Source organism: Lytechinus variegatus, chromosome 8 (assembly GCF_018143015.1).
Source record: "Lytechinus variegatus isolate NC3 chromosome 8, Lvar_3.0, whole genome shotgun sequence".
Lineage (NCBI taxonomy): Eukaryota > Metazoa > Echinodermata > Echinoidea > Temnopleuroida > Toxopneustidae > Lytechinus > Lytechinus variegatus.
Window position 1 is genome coordinate 19295422 of NC_054747.1, and position 17981 is coordinate 19313402.

The 17981-nt window shown below is 37.8% G+C and overlaps 1 protein-coding gene and 1 long non-coding RNA gene across 3 annotated transcripts in view; both read left to right on the top strand.

Moving 5' to 3' along the window:
• The window catches only part of LOC121419539, a 63594-nt gene extending 51567 nt beyond the window's left edge, over positions 1–12027 (top strand). The window contains exons 12-16 of the mRNA XM_041613994.1: positions 2298–2591; positions 7030–7281; positions 8679–8930; positions 10568–10672; positions 11897–12027. Of these exons, the coding sequence (XP_041469928.1) occupies positions 2298–2591; positions 7030–7281; positions 8679–8930; positions 10568–10672; positions 11897–12027 (1034 nt within the window). The remainder of the gene's footprint in view (positions 1–2297; positions 2592–7029; positions 7282–8678; positions 8931–10567; positions 10673–11896) is intronic.
• Positions 12028–12775: 748 nt separating this feature from the next.
• On the top strand, positions 12776–17716 carry LOC121420830. Of its 2 annotated transcripts, none has more exons than XR_005970846.1 (3): positions 12776–12869; positions 13301–13399; positions 17479–17716. It is a non-coding gene; the product is annotated as an uncharacterized LOC121420830 (long non-coding RNA). The 2 variants fall into 2 exon arrangements; XR_005970845.1 differs by lacking the exon at positions 17479–17716 and adding an exon at positions 15323–15654.
• Positions 17717–17981: the final 265 nt, after the last annotated feature.

A 17981-nucleotide genomic window follows, 5' to 3' on the forward strand; every position in this document is an offset into this window, starting at 1 on the left:
AATTTATGACAGGATGTTCTTAGAAAGGGGGGGGGGGTATTAATTATCTGATGCGTCAACAACAATGAATAAGGATATTCTTTTCAATTCGGTTCAAATCGGGTCTCTAAAATCCCCACCCTGTAAAAAGTATAAATTTACCCAAATGTTGCAGATTTAACAAGTTTGTCTTTTTGCTAAAACATCTGATTACATTATCTGCTCTCGATTGCGGTGTTAGTTACATCGGTAGATATTCGGATTGGGAAGATAATAATAATTAACATAATCAAAGTAAAGATTACTTGTCCAACGCATTTATTACATGCAATTTTATACAAAATTATAGATGGGTTTAAAACGAATATTAATATCCTTGATACACTTATATGATGATCGTCGAAGTAAAGATTAACCTATCATTTTTACGAACTGCGGTTTTATATTGATAGATTAGTTGGATATCATTGAGGGTCTAGACATTTTTTCAATTATTTCATTTCAGTAAAACAAGATTTTCCTTCGAATATATTTTGTTATATGAATTGGAAATGATAAAACCAAATCACAAAACCAAACCACAGCTTGGTACAATACATAATTCAGTATTATATGGAAGATAAAAATAATACATGAGATTTGTAAAGCGCACTTTCCATCTTGATTAGATGCTCAATGCGCTTCAGAGCAGAACAACAAAAACTATTAGCATATATGTAACTATTAAAAACTTTCCTAACGCATTTAGCTTAAATGCTTAAACCCCTTTCCTTCTCGTCTTCAATCCATCCCTTCCTTTTCGCCTTTTTCTTTCATTTTTGCTTTCTCCTTCTCCCTTTTATCTGCATCTCGTAGATCCGCGCCTGAAAGGCATATCAGGGTATATAAAAAAGGATGGCCATGCAGGGAAAGAATAGAGTAAATAGTTCTAGGACGACCTCCGGAATGTAGATTCAACATCGACAAATACCGGCTCCTTTGTCAGAAACTCATTATATCAGTGAATGAAATAACGGACACCACGGGGAGAATATTCATAGGAAATGACCATTTATGCTGGTGCCAGTGTGTAATCCAACACAATAAGTCATTCGGTGAAAAGCCTAAAATCCCAGTTATCAGCCCAAAACTTTGTAATGTAATTTTCATAACAGATTTTATCCACGATAAATGATCGAAAACTTATGCTTGGTATGAGAAAAAGATCACATGCAGTCAAATGTGTCAAATCAGACTTCTTCTTTCGACCAAGAATGCACTGCCGAACATCCTAGAGAAAACACCCTAGGATAGACGCGGGCGCTAACTGCGGGCACTCATGTCCTAGGGGAGCGGACGCGGGCGTCTTCCCGCGTCCGCTCCCCTCAAATGCCCGCTACGGGCTACCGCGTTTGCCCTAGGGGGCATTGTGACGTTTCCCGCGACCGGCACTGTACTTCACCATTAAAACCATTGAATAGAAACCAAATTAAAGCCACTGAAGTAAGCAATAGATGAATTTTTGATTTTTTAGCCTACGGCAGTCATTTTGGGCGCCATCTTGGATCTTTCTGGTACTCTTGAATGCTGATATTCACTCTAACTTGTATCAATAAATTCGTTTACCCACTGTATCATGGAATATGAACCAAAATAAGGATTCTAGGGGGGTAGTGAGTGGGTTATATCCATTTTCAGTGAATGGCGGCCATTTTGGACGCCATCTTGAGAAATAACTACTTTCCCATATGCGGATTTTGTTATTCCTGAGGTCAAATACTGCCAGAAACAGTTGACAAATCATTTGTTGCTATTTGTTCCGGGTCAAACCATATATTGACACGTCTATATCTGAAAATGCCTTCCTTTACAAATATTGGCGTGTGAAACCTTAACAAGTATTGAAAACAAAACGGTACACTTCACAATTTTTTTTCCTGAATTGCCCCCTAAAAAAGTACAGTGATATTTTATTGTTATCCACGGACGTCGGCTTTACCTTACTTTCATTGGATTTAGTACTGCCCCACTTGCAACACCTCACTCAAAGAGGACCTAAACAGGTAGTACTGCAGCAAAAAGTATATCCTTTATAAAGTATTTTAGTCCTTTTATTCCCGCAAATTTTGCCGTAAACACGTAGCTTTTTTAGGAAAATGTATACCCTTTTCAGTATTTTAGCGTTTTTGACACCCTTACTACCAATCAAAACGAAACACGTAAAAAAGACAATCCTTTTTACGTGTTTCGCGCCTGGTATCCACTCGTCAATGGAAGCCCCCCCCCCCCCAGTTGGAGACTTCTGATTGTACTTTTACTATCACTATTTACTTTTCTAGCGTGTCTTCTTCCAAAAGGGAAAGAATACAAAATATACGATGTAGAACTCGTTGAATTAGCTTATCGCCTCGTCCTATCAGACGTTTATCCATTTGCCAAAGCACTCGACATCGGTGACGAAGTGCTAACTCGCTACAAACATAAACTTGGACCTAAAATAATACAACATGGTACAAGGACATTGCTATTCGAGGTGAAATCTAGTACAGACAAAGGCTATGATGAGAGACTGGAGATTGCAAGTGCTTTGAAGGTAGCTGGATATCTGGAAGAGGCAAAGTCGATAGTGTTTGGTGAGTTAAGAATTTCTATTAAAGATAAAACAAAGTAGTTGCAGCAAACAATTATTTCATGAGAAATTCTTTAAAATCAATGTTAAATCCCACCATATTATCATAGATCTACATGTAGTTCTGGTGCGCTGAAATAAACTTATTCTTTCTAAAATCATGAACTGTTAGCAAAAATCGGATAATTCTGATGATACCTAACACAAAAAGGGATATGTGGACAGTGTTTTCATATTTTTTTTGAGAAAAATGCAAAATTTATGGAATTCCTTGCTTATTTTGGTCATTTTGTCAGCAATTACAATTTTTTGCAGAGTCTTTTGACACTTATTTTCCTCCCGCCTTGATTTTTGTAATGCCCTTTTGTTTAATTTACCGCAGGCTCAGTTACATAAGCTTTAGATGCTTCAGAATGCAGCTGCTCGCATTGTCACTTTGTCAAGTAAACGCTCACATATCACCCCCATCTTTTATTCGCTTCACTGGCTCCCTATAAAAAACGGATTTTGTTACTTGCCTTTCATAGTATTCGTGGATCAGCACCACAATACAGTCATTCAATTTACTTCAATAACTCCATACATCTACTTGATTTGCTAGTTCAGCCTTCTGGACTGCCATACCCGAATAGAACTCCCAAGGATTTAAAAAGCGCGCGCGCGCCCTCTCCCGTTCAGGCTTACTACCCATGAACACCGCGCAATTAGCGTCCATCTTCCTCTTTTGCTTTCGGCAAGCCTACGGATCAGACGTGCTCAGATAAGTCTCCCAAATTTCAAATCTTTTTTGATCTTTGGTATACTCTTTTTGCTTATCTTTTGTGCATTCTCCCTTTTAATTTCAATCTCCCCATTTGTGTGTTAGATTGTGTTCAGGATTTACACCCGGCGCGACTTTTTAGCGTGTTTTTTTGTGACACTTATTTTGTTTTCCTAACGTTTGGGTTCTTCACGCTGAAACACGTTCCTCGGCGGTGGGTCCTTCGTACCCCCCCCCCTCGTCGCGCCGCTTCGCTAGCGCGTTCGCGAGGCACCGGGTTTAATCTGCCTACGTGGCAGCAAACCTTCTCCTGCCACGGTCATTGTTCTTCATGTTCAAAGTGTGGTAGTTTTTAGTGCCGTTCTCTTGAATTATTTTCTAGACAACCTCTACACTTGTTGCAGTGGGTGTTCTTGTTATTCCCTTTACAGGTTGGGATCTACTACTCTGCTTTTTTTTCCTTTTCTTCCGGAATTGATTATTAAGATTTTCAATTGATTATTGATTGATTAATTCTTCAATTCCCTTTTCCTTCTGTTCTGAATAAATTTCTTGATTGATATTTTATTCACAGGTGGATCTTAACTCAATTCCTTTTTCCTTTCTGTTTGGAATAAATTTCTTGTTTGATAATTTATTCACAGACGGATCTTAAAACTCAATTCTTTCCTTCCTGTTCTGAATAAATTTCTTGATTGATTTTTTATTCACAGCCGGATCCTCAAGTTCATTTCTTGTTCCTTTCTTCTCTGAATAATTTCTCTTGATTAAGATTTTATTCACAGACGGAACTTAAAACCCCCTCTTTTTCACTACAGGGAGTTTTTAATTAGACTCCGGAGATTGGGCTTATCCAGGCGCCCTCCCTCACATCAATGTGTTGGAAATGCAAGCGGTGTCCAACGCTCTTCGCCACTTTCAGCACAAGCTAATCGGGCGGACAGTGCTGGTCCGCACGGACAACAGGTCTGTGGCAGCCTACATAAACAGACAAGGGGGCACACGGTCGAATTCTCTCGACGCGTTGGCTGCGGGTCTCTGGAAGTGGTGTCGTGCAACGGAGATTGTCCCGATCGCCTCGTACATACCGGGCAGGGACAATCTCATAGCCGACTTCCTCTCTCGGGGGCGGTGCCTCCCCTCCGAGTGGGCACTAAACCCAGAGATCTTCAGGTCGATTCTCCACCGCTGGGGACCGCTGGACATCGACCTGTTCGCAACAGCGCTGAATCGGAAGCTCCCAGTCTTCTGCTCTCGAGTAAACGAGATGGAAGCGTCACATCTCGATGCTTTCTCAATGAACTGGGGACGTCAGAGGTGCTATGCCTTCCCGCCTTTCTCCCTGATCCCGCAGGTCCTCCGGAAGGTGAAGGCGGACAGGGCGTGGGTACTTCTCATAGCACCCAACTGGCCGGGAAGGGCGTGGTTCCCCCAACTACTGGAATTATTAGTGGGGGATCCTCTCACTCTACCTCCGACAAGTCAGCTAGTTTCCCAGCCCCTCTCGGGAATCAGGCATCCGCGGCCGGAGTCACTACACTTGACTGCGTGGCCGCTCTCGGGGAGGATGCCCGGGCCCTAGGTCTGTCGGATCGGGCAGCCAAGTTTGTCTCGGAAAGCAGGCGTGCTTCCACGTTGGGCTTATACAACTCCAGACTTGGCATCTTTTCAGAGTGGTGCAATCAACGCTCACTCGATCCTCGCTCTGCTTCGATTGCGTCGATCGCAGATTTTCTGGTTGACCTTTTTGATAAAGGCAAAGCGATCGCAACTATCAGGGGCTATCGGTCCGCGATTGCAGCGACGCACCGCGGTTTCGCGGATGGTTCTTCTGTATCTAACTCGTCAGTCATTACGGATTTATTAAAATCCTTTTTTGTGAAGCGGCCACCAGTCAAATCTTTAGCCCCGTCGTGGAGTTTGCCTGCAGTTCTTAAGGCCCTTGCAAAACCGCCCTTTGAGCCCCTAGCGGAGGCTTCTCTCCATAACTTAGCCATCAAAACAGCGTTTTTAATGGCTATCGCTTCGGGCCAAAGGCGAAGTTCTCTCCATGCCCTGTGTGTTTCCCCGGGACACATTCGCTGGGAGAGACGGGGTGTTAGGTTAATTCCGACCCCCTCGTTCATCGCAAAGAATCAAACTATGTCGTCTGGTTCAGTTGAAATCTTCCTGGCCCCTCTGTCTAGTTTTTCATCTATTTCAGAGGATAGATTGTGGTGTCCCGTGAGGGCGTTGAAGTGGTACTTGGATCGCACCAAATCGTCTAGGAGTTCAGATCAATTATTTGTAATTTCACGTGAACCCTTCTCAGCAGCATCCCGCGACACCATCTCTAGATGGATTGTTGAGGCCATCAACTCAGCGGGCGCGGGTGCTTTGTTATCGGATACAACCAGGCCTAAGGCCCATGACACTAGGGGCATTAGTTCGTCATGGGCCCTTTTCCAGGGCATTCCCCTCGAGGACATCTTGAGAGCCGCCTTTTGGCGCTCATCTAACTCCTTCACTTCGTTCTACTTGAAGGACATTCCGTCCAGTGAGGCGAGATTTGCTGCTTCGGCGCTTAAAGCAGCTGCGGCTTTTTCCCCCTCTCCCTAATTTTCGTGTTTCCTTTGGTGTTTAAATTTTCGGGCTTACATTTGAAAACATGCCTCCCTACGGGTTGAGTCCGTGCTGGTCTAGCAAATCAAGTAGATGTATGGAGTTATTGAAGTAAATTATGAAAATACTTACCTGATTTTCTTATTTACGAGATAACTCATACATCTACTTGATACCCTCCCACCGACCCTCCGCCTTGCGTAGCAACATGTTTCAACGTATGGGCTTGCAAAAGTTGAGGAAGATGGACGCTAATTGCGCGGTGTTCATGGGTAGTAAGCCTGAACGGGAGAGGGCGCGCGCGCGCTTTTTAAATCCTTGGGAGTTCTATTCGGGTATGGCAGTCCAGAAGGCTGAACTAGCAAATCAAGTAGATGTATGAGTTATCTCGTAAATAAGAAAATCAGGTAAGTATTTTCATATTTACCTATCACTACAGACCAGGCAGATCTTTGCGCTCATCCACCTCTGGCTTGTCATTCCGAAAGTTAAAAAAAGGGGGAAAGAACATTTCCTTTTGCATGCCCCACTTTGTGGAATAGCCTTCCTGAAGACATAAAAAATATACCTCTGTCGAAACTTTCAAAAATCTGCTAAAAACTTTGCTATTTAACTCTTAGCTCTTCATGCGCCTTGAGCACTCTACAGAGTGGATTTGGCGCTTTACAAGTCTCATTATTATTATTATTATACGTACAAACAGTTGGGTGGTCATTTTATTGGATTCTGTTCGAACTCATTTTGAGATCGTTGCCACAACTGCCACAACAGGGTACAGCCCCTGGTTCCTACCATTTTTTTCAATAATTTTTATCTTACACTTTCTCCTATTTGTGTGATCGACGAAATTTTCAGTATTACCATCGTTCGATTTCGAAGCTTATCGGTAGGTTGGATTTAGCTAATCATTTATTATTTACCCTCCCCATCGCATGAAGAATTGAAAAAACAATTGAATTGTCGCTTTTCTTGATAGATCGCAAAAAGCCTTTTTTTTAATCTACACCTTTAATGATTTTCCCCAATAAAGTAATCTGCAATTTCTGCAGCTGACATTGAATATGGTGTTTGCATCTAACAGGATTTGAAATCGGCCTGGCGGATGAAGCAGAAATAGAAGAGAAGCGAGTTGATCCAGCGAAATTAGCAAAGGAACTCGGTGTTTCTGATGATTCCAAGCCAGTTGGTCCAGATGACAGAGAAGAGAGCTGTCAATCTGTACTTCAAAGATGGAGAAACATTGTCCGTCCTTCATCATTCAATCATCGCATGGTTTTGGCTGATGCTCTGCACAATCTGGGCGAGAAGGAGCTTGCACTCGGTATTATCTCAGGTAACGAAGAGAATCTAAATCACGATTATGAGTTTTTTACCCAAAGTGATTATTTGCTTTATTTTCAGTTAAGATGTTCACCGTTTAATTTCCTGCTGTGTACAGCCAAAATAGTTCCCTTTAAAAAAGAACTTAGTTAAATACATTGATAGAAAAATGTGTCTATTATTATTATTGCTATGATTGAGTATGATATGTTCAATAATTAGGTTAAAGGCAACGATTTCAAGGTGAGTTCGTACAATTCAATCAAGTGACCCCCAGAATGTAAAAATAAAATAATATGTTCCAAATGATTCTGCTAGAAATTACGTGATGAGAATTCAGGAAATTGGGCATATTTGACTCAAGCAATTTCGGTTCCTTTCCAAGCAATATCATAATTATTTACTGTCCGACATGTACTTATATATCCTTTTTTCAGCTTTGCTTTCATGATTTCACATAGTTCAGTATATGATACTATACTGGTGTGTTGGCTCAGTTGGTAGAGCGTCCGTCTCACAACCGAGAGGTCGGGGGTTCGAACCCCGGCCGCGTCAGACCAAAAGAGGTTAAAAGATGGGAGTTGCTGTTACCCTGTTTGGCGTTCAACGAGTAAAGGGATAGAGCCTCGTCGATCTGGCGCTGCATCACAGCGGCTGCCGGGCCCCAGATCAATTGGGCAAAGTAATATTTCGGAGTATTTCATTTCATGTCTATTTCGAACAGTGAATATGGAAATATGGATACCGGATCTAGATCTTGGATGATATTGGGAAAATTAATCTTGTTTCTATAGATTCTTGTTCATTGGAACTACTTTCATTCAGCTTTGATCTTTTGACTAAATTCATGAAATTGACGAAACATTCTGTTTTATTGTAAAAATATCTCTCACTATTTATTTGTTTCAGTCTTTTATTATTTTGTTATTTCAAATGTATTTTTTCTTTATTTCAAAGGCATTTTAAGTGGATTTATATATCCGATTTTTCCGTTTTTGATACTCGTATAATACCTGATTTCACAGATCCCTTGTTATTTGTTATATATAGGGAACCCTATACAAGCTCTTGTTTTTTCACTCCCTAACCATTTCCGTTTTTTGTATTATATTCTGTTGTATTTTAACATTGAATATCATTAATTTTGTCTTTCTTTAAAACGGTTGAAACAACAATTGAAATGAAAAAAAAAGAAATATAGGACTTGCTTTGGACATGTTTACATTAGCCAGTTATTCCATTGTCTAGGTTAATGGCATCAATGTATTTGTCAGTTATGATTTAAACGGTTCTTCAATGCATTAATTGGTGAAATAGACGATGAACATGATGAATGAATGAATCAATCGATAACTCACTCAACCAACAACACATTTATGAAATCACAATTCTCATTTTTTCCTTTGTCAGGAAAGTTTCGGAACAACGTCATAAACAGTAGAGTATCAAAAATGCTAGCAAAAACCATTTTACCGGAAGAAGTGGATAAACTGAATAGAGTTCTTGGCAAGGAGTTGAAGAAAGATCTAAACCCTTATGATATTATAACCGCCTGGGTGACTGAAAAGAAGTTTTGGGGTTTTTTTGAAAAAAGTCCAATATTATTGAGCAACGAACTTCTCAAAGCAGGATTCTATCCATTTGCTCAAGAGATAATGGCAGGTAAGTTGAAAATCATATTATGGAATCCTAAAGGTCAAGTCCACCCCAGAAAATGTTGATTTGAATCAATAGAGAAAAATCAGACTAGCACAACGCTGAAAATTTCATCGAAATCGGATGTAAAATAAGAAAGTTATGGCATTTTAAAGTTTTTGCTTATTTTTCACCAAACAGTGACATGCAAATGAGTCAGTCGATGATGTCCATCACTCACTATTTCTTTTGTTTTTTATTGTTTGAATTACACAATATTTCATTTCTTACAAATTCGAAAATACGAACCAACTTGACTGAACCATATAATAGTAAATGCTTATTCCACGTGTTCAGGGAGGAAGTGATCGTTGTTTCACAGGGCAAGGAGGAGAAAATTAAATATGTCATATTTCACATAATAAAATGCAAAAGATATAGTGAGTGGATGGCATCAGTCTCTTCATTTTCATACCAACCAGGATGTGCATATAACTGTTTTGTGAAACTAAGCGAAACTTTAAAATGTCATAACTTTCTGATTTTTTACAACCGATTTTGATGAGATTTTGAGTGTTATGCTTGTTGGATATTCTCTTGTTATTCAATTAAGTTTTTGGTTGGGGTGGACCCGCCGTCAAATTGAATGTCAGGGACCATGGAATGGTTTTAAAAGATATAAGGGGGTGCGAGATGAACATTCATAAATCACTACTTGGTGATAATTTCTTACGTTTTTTTAATGTTTACTAATTACGTGGAAGGTTAGGGGGCTGAAGCGCTCTGCAGCCCAACCCCCGTTTCTTTTGTCCATGAACGTTACCCCATTGCATTTGAAAGGGGTACTCCATGCTAGAAATAATTGTTTCGATAAATAGAGTAAAATTCACTGAGCAAAATACCCCAAAATGGTACCACAATCTGATGTCACCCCACGAAATTCTTGAAATTTGTATAAAAAAAAACAGTCATATGCAGGTCATCATGATTATTCGTAGATGGGCAGATAGTGTCAAGTAGCTACTTTATCTTTTATGGTATTACATGATATTTTCATACATGTTAGAATGAAATGTCTCCCTTCTAATAAAGTAAGTTGAAGCAATAAATAATTTAATATCTAAAGCATTAAATGCCTATCCAATCTTTTTAATTCTCGGAGGATGAAAATTGAATAAATACAATTTCACAGAATAAAATAGAAAATAACAAATTGGGATATTACATCACCAAATTGCTCATTGAATATTCATTATTTCACTGAAAAGATTGCAAAGCTTTAAAACGTCACAACTTCGATATTCCTAGTCCGATTTACGTTGTTTGAATATCCGTTATGAAATCAAATTATTTTTGTCACCATTGAGTAACTCTTTAGACATAAATCATCTTGATTCCAGTAGACGTTAAATCCTAATTATACTAGCTGTACCGAAGTATGTACAGTGCATAAAATGTGCCATTGGATGGTAATGTTTTATTTACATTTTTTTTTTTTGGAAAATACTTTAGTAACAGATAGAAAAAAAAACAAAACAAAACATGGAAAAATAAAGTTTAAAATCAAAATCAAAACGGTCATTTCCTAATGACACGACGACAATTATTTTGAGTCTTTAGCAATATTTTTTTTTGGTTGAAATCTAATATTCTTATCTTTGTAGGTGGATGGAAAGGAAAGGAGGCGATCAAACAAACTCCAGGAGACGAGGCTGGAGATAAGAAGAATGAAGATAGCATGAGTCGTGATGTTACACAGGCAGATCCAGGTATACATGAGTGACTTTATTGAAATTTTCTCTTTATATTATTCAGGGATAATTTATTGATTCCTCTGCTGGCCTACGTTAACGGAAAATGATGTAAATCTCACTTAGCATATAAACTAACTCTCTATATTCGTAATCAGACCTGAATTGAGATTACAGAATGTGTACAAATGCAATATTTCTAGCTGACTCCTTTGCTGGCCCCTTCTTACAAAAAATTGTGATTGATTCGACCAATCATTCCACCTATGGCAAGCCAGTAACGCCCTAAATTACATTGCAGATATATCTGTCTGAAATTTTTAAATTCAGTTCAACTTATTTATTTTTGATAATCATTAAAATATCTTATCAAGTTATACATTTATAATAAAGTATCGTTACAAGAAAAGGAGGAAAACAAAAAGTTAACGCTTGAAAATAACCCTCTAAAATATATACAATAATTAATTCATGTACATATCACATGAAAAAAAATATACACACCCTCACACACACAAACACCCGAACATCCATCGTCTCGTGTACAGTGATTAGTATTTTCTAACTAGGATTTATAATCGTATATGCACCATTCTCTTGACAAATCTATGTGCTCTTGTGTTTTCAAACAGACAATTTCAAATTTCAGTTTATGTATGAAGAAGTATGATATTGTTTGCTTTCCATCGCTATCATTGAGTGGATCAATCACAACTCTTTGTCAGACTGGGCCCAGATATTTAACTCTATCTTTGCCAGTATAAAAGAAATCCATAGTTCAATAATACATACAGCATTTGTTATGCGCCATCTATCTAGTAAATATATTTCTAGTTTCTTAACATACAAAAATGTAATTGGAAATTCTGTAATAATTTACAGCATGAAACCAAGGAAATGAATTTAAAAAAAGTAATACCTTAAGATCGGAATCAGGAAGCCAATTTGAATCCAACATAATTTCATGCCAAATAGTTCTGTATAGATTCCACAATTGTATAACTACAGAAGAACAATGAGGCTGGATTTGATTATTTTTTTGTATGCCTATTGGCAGCATTTTATATTTTTTTCTCATTCAGTTTTGTCAATATCTTTTTGCGCCATGGCTCATAAATTTCTTTTTCTTCTGTTAAGGCCCACATCTATCCTACACAATTTTGAATATTTTGTGTGACTTTGTAAATGTACATCGACATTACGGTTGAATGAAATGAAATTGAATTGAATATTTTTTTACAGATGAATTGAAAGAAAAAAAGGAGACTGCCAAAGCAGGAATTCAAGGAGAGGATGTAGTAAGCAAGAAGAATGATGATAACATGACTCATAATCTTAAATCTATGAAGGAAGGCCCAGGTACAGATGAATGAATTGATATTTTTTTTTCTTTATATTCACGTATGATAAATTGATTCATGAAAATAATACTTTACCTGTGTAAATTTAAACTTCAGATATACTGAGTCTCAAGTCTCAACAGGGCAGGGGCGGATCCAGGATTTTCCAAAGGGGGGAGGGGGGGGGGGCAAATTTTTCGGAGGAAAATTTTGACAAGCCCAAAAAAGGGTTTCAACCACAATTTAAGAATATTTCATACCCGAAAAAATTTGACAAGCAAAAAAAAAAAAAATGGTTTTCAACCACAAATTAAGGGTATTTCGTACCCGGAAACAAATTGACAAGCAAAAAAAAAGAAAAGGTTTTCAACCACAAATTAAGGGTATTTCGTACTCGAAAAAAAAATGACAAGCCCAAAAAAAGAAAAGGTTTTCAACCAAAAATTAAGGGTATTTCGTACTTGAAAAAAAATTGACAAGCAAAAAAAAGTCTTAACCTCTGCTTTAATGGCATTTTTACATTACAAATTTTTAATTTTTCTTCTCAAGGGGGGGGGGGGAGGGGGCACGTGCCCCTGTGCTCCCTCCCCCCTGAATCCGCGCCTTAGTCTCAATAATCGTACGGAAAAGTGATACTATTCGAGATAGAGCATGTCGAAGTGCAGTACATCGGTTAAAGGTTACAGTCACATCTATTATGTTAATATAGATAAAAATAATAAAACGCGTTCCAATTGAATAATTTTAAAACAAGTTCATTATCTTATGAACAGGAGGAAATAAGACGACCGAGGGTGCGAATAATTCACAACCGGTAGGGATCATACCAACAAGCGAGAAGGGTGAAAACAGCGCAAAAGTGACTGGTGAAAAAGGTAAACATTTTTTATATAAGATAAAGATATGGTTTTCAATACAGTTCCCTGTATCAACAACGACTGATTTAGTGCGCTAAGTGTATTCATTCAAAAATATAGTCATATAAATCATATGCTGAATAGAATTAACACATTAGCGCGTGAACCCTCAAAGGCCCCATAGACTAAGTAGTTGTGCAAAGGCATTTTCTATAGGGAAGGGTACATGTGCACGTTGTATAATCACAACAAAATTACCTGAACATCCAACGAACGAGAGGATCCTCCATCTTATAATAAGATAATGTAGATAATTTGAATAAAAGAAGAGACTTTTCTTTATATATGAGAATAAAATGAATAAATTCTCAATAATAATCTCAACCAACATGTATCATTACTATCTATATAAAAATACCAACTATCAAATTTTGTATCCATATTTAAAGATACAAACAGCAGGAAAGAAGATGTAAGTTCTTCAGATCAGGAAACAAGCTCCAAAGATGATAAACCAAACGGACAGGATGACGGAAGCATTGGCGACGGTAAGGCTAAGATAATATTATCTTCTTTGTAAATAATCTGCACTATATTCATTGCAAGAGACGATAGCGACATTTTAAAATGAACTTTTTAAATCCATTAGTGATGTTATTAAAATATAACATTGCATAGCAATCCAAAAGGCCGAATTGTGCCTGTTTTACAGTTTTACACTGCCATTAATTGCATTACATTGTACCTAAAAATATATACCCAATTTTCTGATAATGAAAAATACAAAACCATTATGCTTGTAATATACAGTACGCAAGGATAAAAGGGTTACGGTTCAGCTCAATAATGGTGTTATCGAAAAAAAATAACTGTGTGTATTTTATAAATCAAGTGACCAGGGCTTCTTCTTGGTCAAATGTGATTTTTTCTCGATTGCATTGACCTCAGCATGGTCAGCGTATGCAAAAATAACCATAATGCTAGTTTCATGGAAATGTCATTTTGAGGATTGTGATAATTTGCCCCTTCCTGTAGCGTAACGCAGAATCATGTACTCTCATTTCTACAATATGTGAATTCTATGCTTTGATAAAAATGAAGGAAATAACTGAGCAGTCTGTGCGCGTACTTTCTGCCTGTGAACCAAAATACGGGTGGAAATAATATTAGTCCAGGGCCTCGTCTTTTAAAGAGTTACTTTTTTGTAAAACCTTTTTTTTAACAAGTGCACACCTAGTACCAATAATGCATATATCATTTCCATTTATTTGATAGCAGGATAAAAGAGCATTGTAGATTAAATGCCTTAAATACGGGCATAGGTGCCGCGGCCGAGGATCGAACCCCGGACTTTCCATGTATAGCCAGGCGCTTTAGAGCACTCGGCCACGGCAGCCCCACTACGATTGATCCGATCGACCACAACTATGGCAAGCCAGCAACATCAACATTTATAATGCACGTTTGTTCAAAAGATTTCTAGATATGTATTCATGCATTCACGGTTTTCTGGACATTTCAGTATGCTTGTTTTTGTTTTCAAAGGACAATGTACAAATTTACTGAAGAAAAATGATTACTTTCAAGGATTTCCATACACCTGAGGTTGATTGGATCAATCTTAACTCTTTGTAAGAAGGGGTCCTGGTTCCCGTTTTACAAAGAGTTACGATTGATTCAATCAATCACAACTCTATGGAAATCTATCATTGTCATATTTTGTTTTCTCCAATAATTTTCAAAATGTCTTTGGTGAACAAAGGCGAACACATAAAATTATAAAGAAGACGATGATTTTGTGTAATATACATCATATCCAGGAAATATTTTGAAGAAACATGCATTTTAGATGTGGGTGTTGCTGGCTTTCCATAGTTGAGGTTAATCAGATCAATTGCAACTCCTTTTAGACATATTCCTATTGCCTCGGGGGGGGGGCGCTATGAGATCATGACGTCACATGAATGAGGTCCATATACATCCGAGCATGTTGGCTCGGTGGGAGAGCCGCCATCCCCAGTTCCATCTCATGCGACCGATTTCATAAAACCTGTTGTAACATTGTATAGTAACAAATTTTCCAAAAAGAGTTGAACGCTTCTGGAATCCTCTAATCTGATTGGTTGATATTAGTTTGGAAGAGAAGATTGTGCATTTGTTATGACAACAAATCTTTACGAAACGGTATTCTGGATCGGAGGTACGGGTAGGTTGACATCCCAGCTTGATCATAACAAATATTTATTTTACAAATTATGATCTCCTGCTTTTAGGCACGACGTCTAGCATAATTTGCAGAAAAGTATGATGAAATTAGTTCTTGCTTTTGTTTAAGAGTTTTGTAATGAAGAGCAGATTATATGTGCTAATGTTTGACATTTGAAATATTCAACCATTTGACGAAAACAAACATATAATAGCTTATATATTGTTTGCATTATCCTTTCCATCTTGAACAAAAATGAAAACAGATTGGTCTCTCGTTTCCATTGAAGGTAATACAGCTCATATTTGAATAAAATATTTTACGTTTGCTAACAATATAATCTATCACCATCATTTATTCAAAAGTTGCAGCAGTACTTCATCCTAAATGCATGGCTAAATTCTTCATATGTGATTAACCTTAATAATATTATTTTCTGCATTGATTATGCATTACATTTATGAATTTGTTAATGGAAAATTTGAGAGGGATTTTTCTTCGGAGAGTTAAAATTGTTTTTCTTGCAGAGGAAGCAAATGAAGAATTGCTCCATCAAACTGCAATGCAAAAAGCGGTTCCAGCGTGTCCGCGCGAAATGCAAAAACCCGGAAAGAAAAAAAAATGAAACAAGTCTAACGCTGAAAAGTTCATCAAAATCGGATGTAAAATAAAAAATTAATTCAAAACATTAACATTTTAAAATTTCGCTTGTTTTTCACGAAAGAGTTAATGCACAAATCAGTCATATGCAAATGAGATTCACGATTTCTTTCACTTTTTATTATTTGAATAATACAATGTTTTAATTTTTACAGATGTGATAATAATTACCAACTTGACTGAACCATAAACCAATAGTAATTCCTAATGTTCAGGGAGGAATAACTTTTCTTTCACCCTAATATTGCAACTAACATTACATATTACAAGTTCAGGACAGGTTGACTGTCCATCTTCAGGACAGTCAACCTGTCCTGAACTTGTACTATGTCTCTCTACTACTCATCATCCCTACTCGCCGACTCAAGCCAGCATCTCCTCATCAGCTCTACTACTCAAGCTGTTCTCACTCAACATTCCTTCTGGTTTACAGTCCTTTTCATGACTATTTTCAAGAAAGAATACTCTTCTCTCAAATCTCCACTTTCTCGCCTATCCACTTCTTCTCTTCTATCCACTATTTCTATACCACTCCACATGGTGTACCATAAACCACATCAGCAATTGTACATGCCACCATGCAAACCTTCAAACAACATCCAAATCTATCTTGTAATTATTTCCAGACATTTATGCATTATTTGAAATTTCTCACCACCTCATAAATCAAACATGTAAAGTTAGGGATTTGTATCACAATTAGCTGTCCATAGTTCAACCATATATTGGGATCAGAGCTTGGGTGAAACCAGAGCTCAGAATACGGGTAAACGGCAAAGGGTCTGTATTATGAAGTTTGATTTAAAACCTGGGGCGTTTCACAAAGAGTTAAGTACCACTTAAGGCCACCGCACACCTTACGACTGGTCCACGATCAAATTTTAGAACAAATCACACTTTGCTGTTTTTCTGAAAATGTGAATGAAAAAGCTTATCTTTATCTGAGGTTCAAATTAGCTGTAAGAATACTAATATAGCAATTTTTGATGATTGCAAGCATTTAGTTCGGAGTAAAGGCCAAATTGGTTCCATATCGTAGTCAATAGTACGATTGCTATGACGTCATTAAGACTTGAAATTCAATTCGCTTTTCTTCTGATAAGGTTAGTCACAGATTTGAACAAAAGTATTTGTACGATAATCAGAACTTTACACAGTAATATGTTCCATGTTTCAAGATAAGATCAAACCTTTTTACCTATAGTATTCTAAAATCGGGTCGCAGAGCAATCGAATGGTATGCGGTGGCCTTTAGAGTCGCACTTAAATGCCTAGTTGCGCGCGGTATAAAAGACATGTCCACATTGGTCAGATCATGCCAAAAAGGACGCGCACTCCTGCGTATTGACCAATAAGATTGCGCGTTGCATTTCATAGCAAACACGTTTATAGAAAAATAATTGTCGTACAGATGGGGATGGCGCTTCTTTGCCCCCCCTCCCATTTTTTTTCACAACCAAGAAAAAAGAAAGAAGGAAAGAGAGAGAGGTGTCAGATATGATATTATTTACGAAATATCATATCAAAATCTATCATAAAATTTAACATGATAAATTTTGCTTGCTCGCAATTTTTTTTTAAATTCTACCCGATATGCCATATCTGGCCCCTCACAATTTGTTTACTATGATTTCAACTGGATTTAGGATGTTTGTATATTATGTGATTAGTTGCCAAATGTGATAATAATGACAATAATATGTCCAGACTCGCATCAAAATATATTGCCCCTATTTAAACTTTATGGTTTTTATTGAACAGGTGACGCACAAAATGAAACAAAGGATAATGGGATAAAGGAGAATTCGCAACCATCTCTCTCGTATTCGGAAACGCTAGACCCATTCGGAAACCCTGATTATGTGTTGATTGCCTCTCAGGCCAGATCTATGGTTCACTTCTAATTATTAAAGTTGATAGAAGATGCTGGACATGTTGGATGACCAGGTAGATGTTCGAAACTGGAATGGTATTGCCCTTTTAGCACTGCGACCACGTGGTGTGGCCCCTAATCGGCCACTAGACAGTTTTCAACGGATTCAAGAACACGATAAATGTATTGCAAACGCCCGTCAAATGATAATGACCAACTGGGAAGTCTTCGTCGAAAATTGGGCAACCGGAACAGCAGTTCTGCCCTAAGTTTCGAATCTGACGAGAAATCGCAAATCTGTCGCTTGACATGTCCAGAGTCCAGGACGAAACGGCTGTTTGGATTCACCCAAAAAACAACTTCATTGTTTCTCTTTGTTATGAAAGGCATT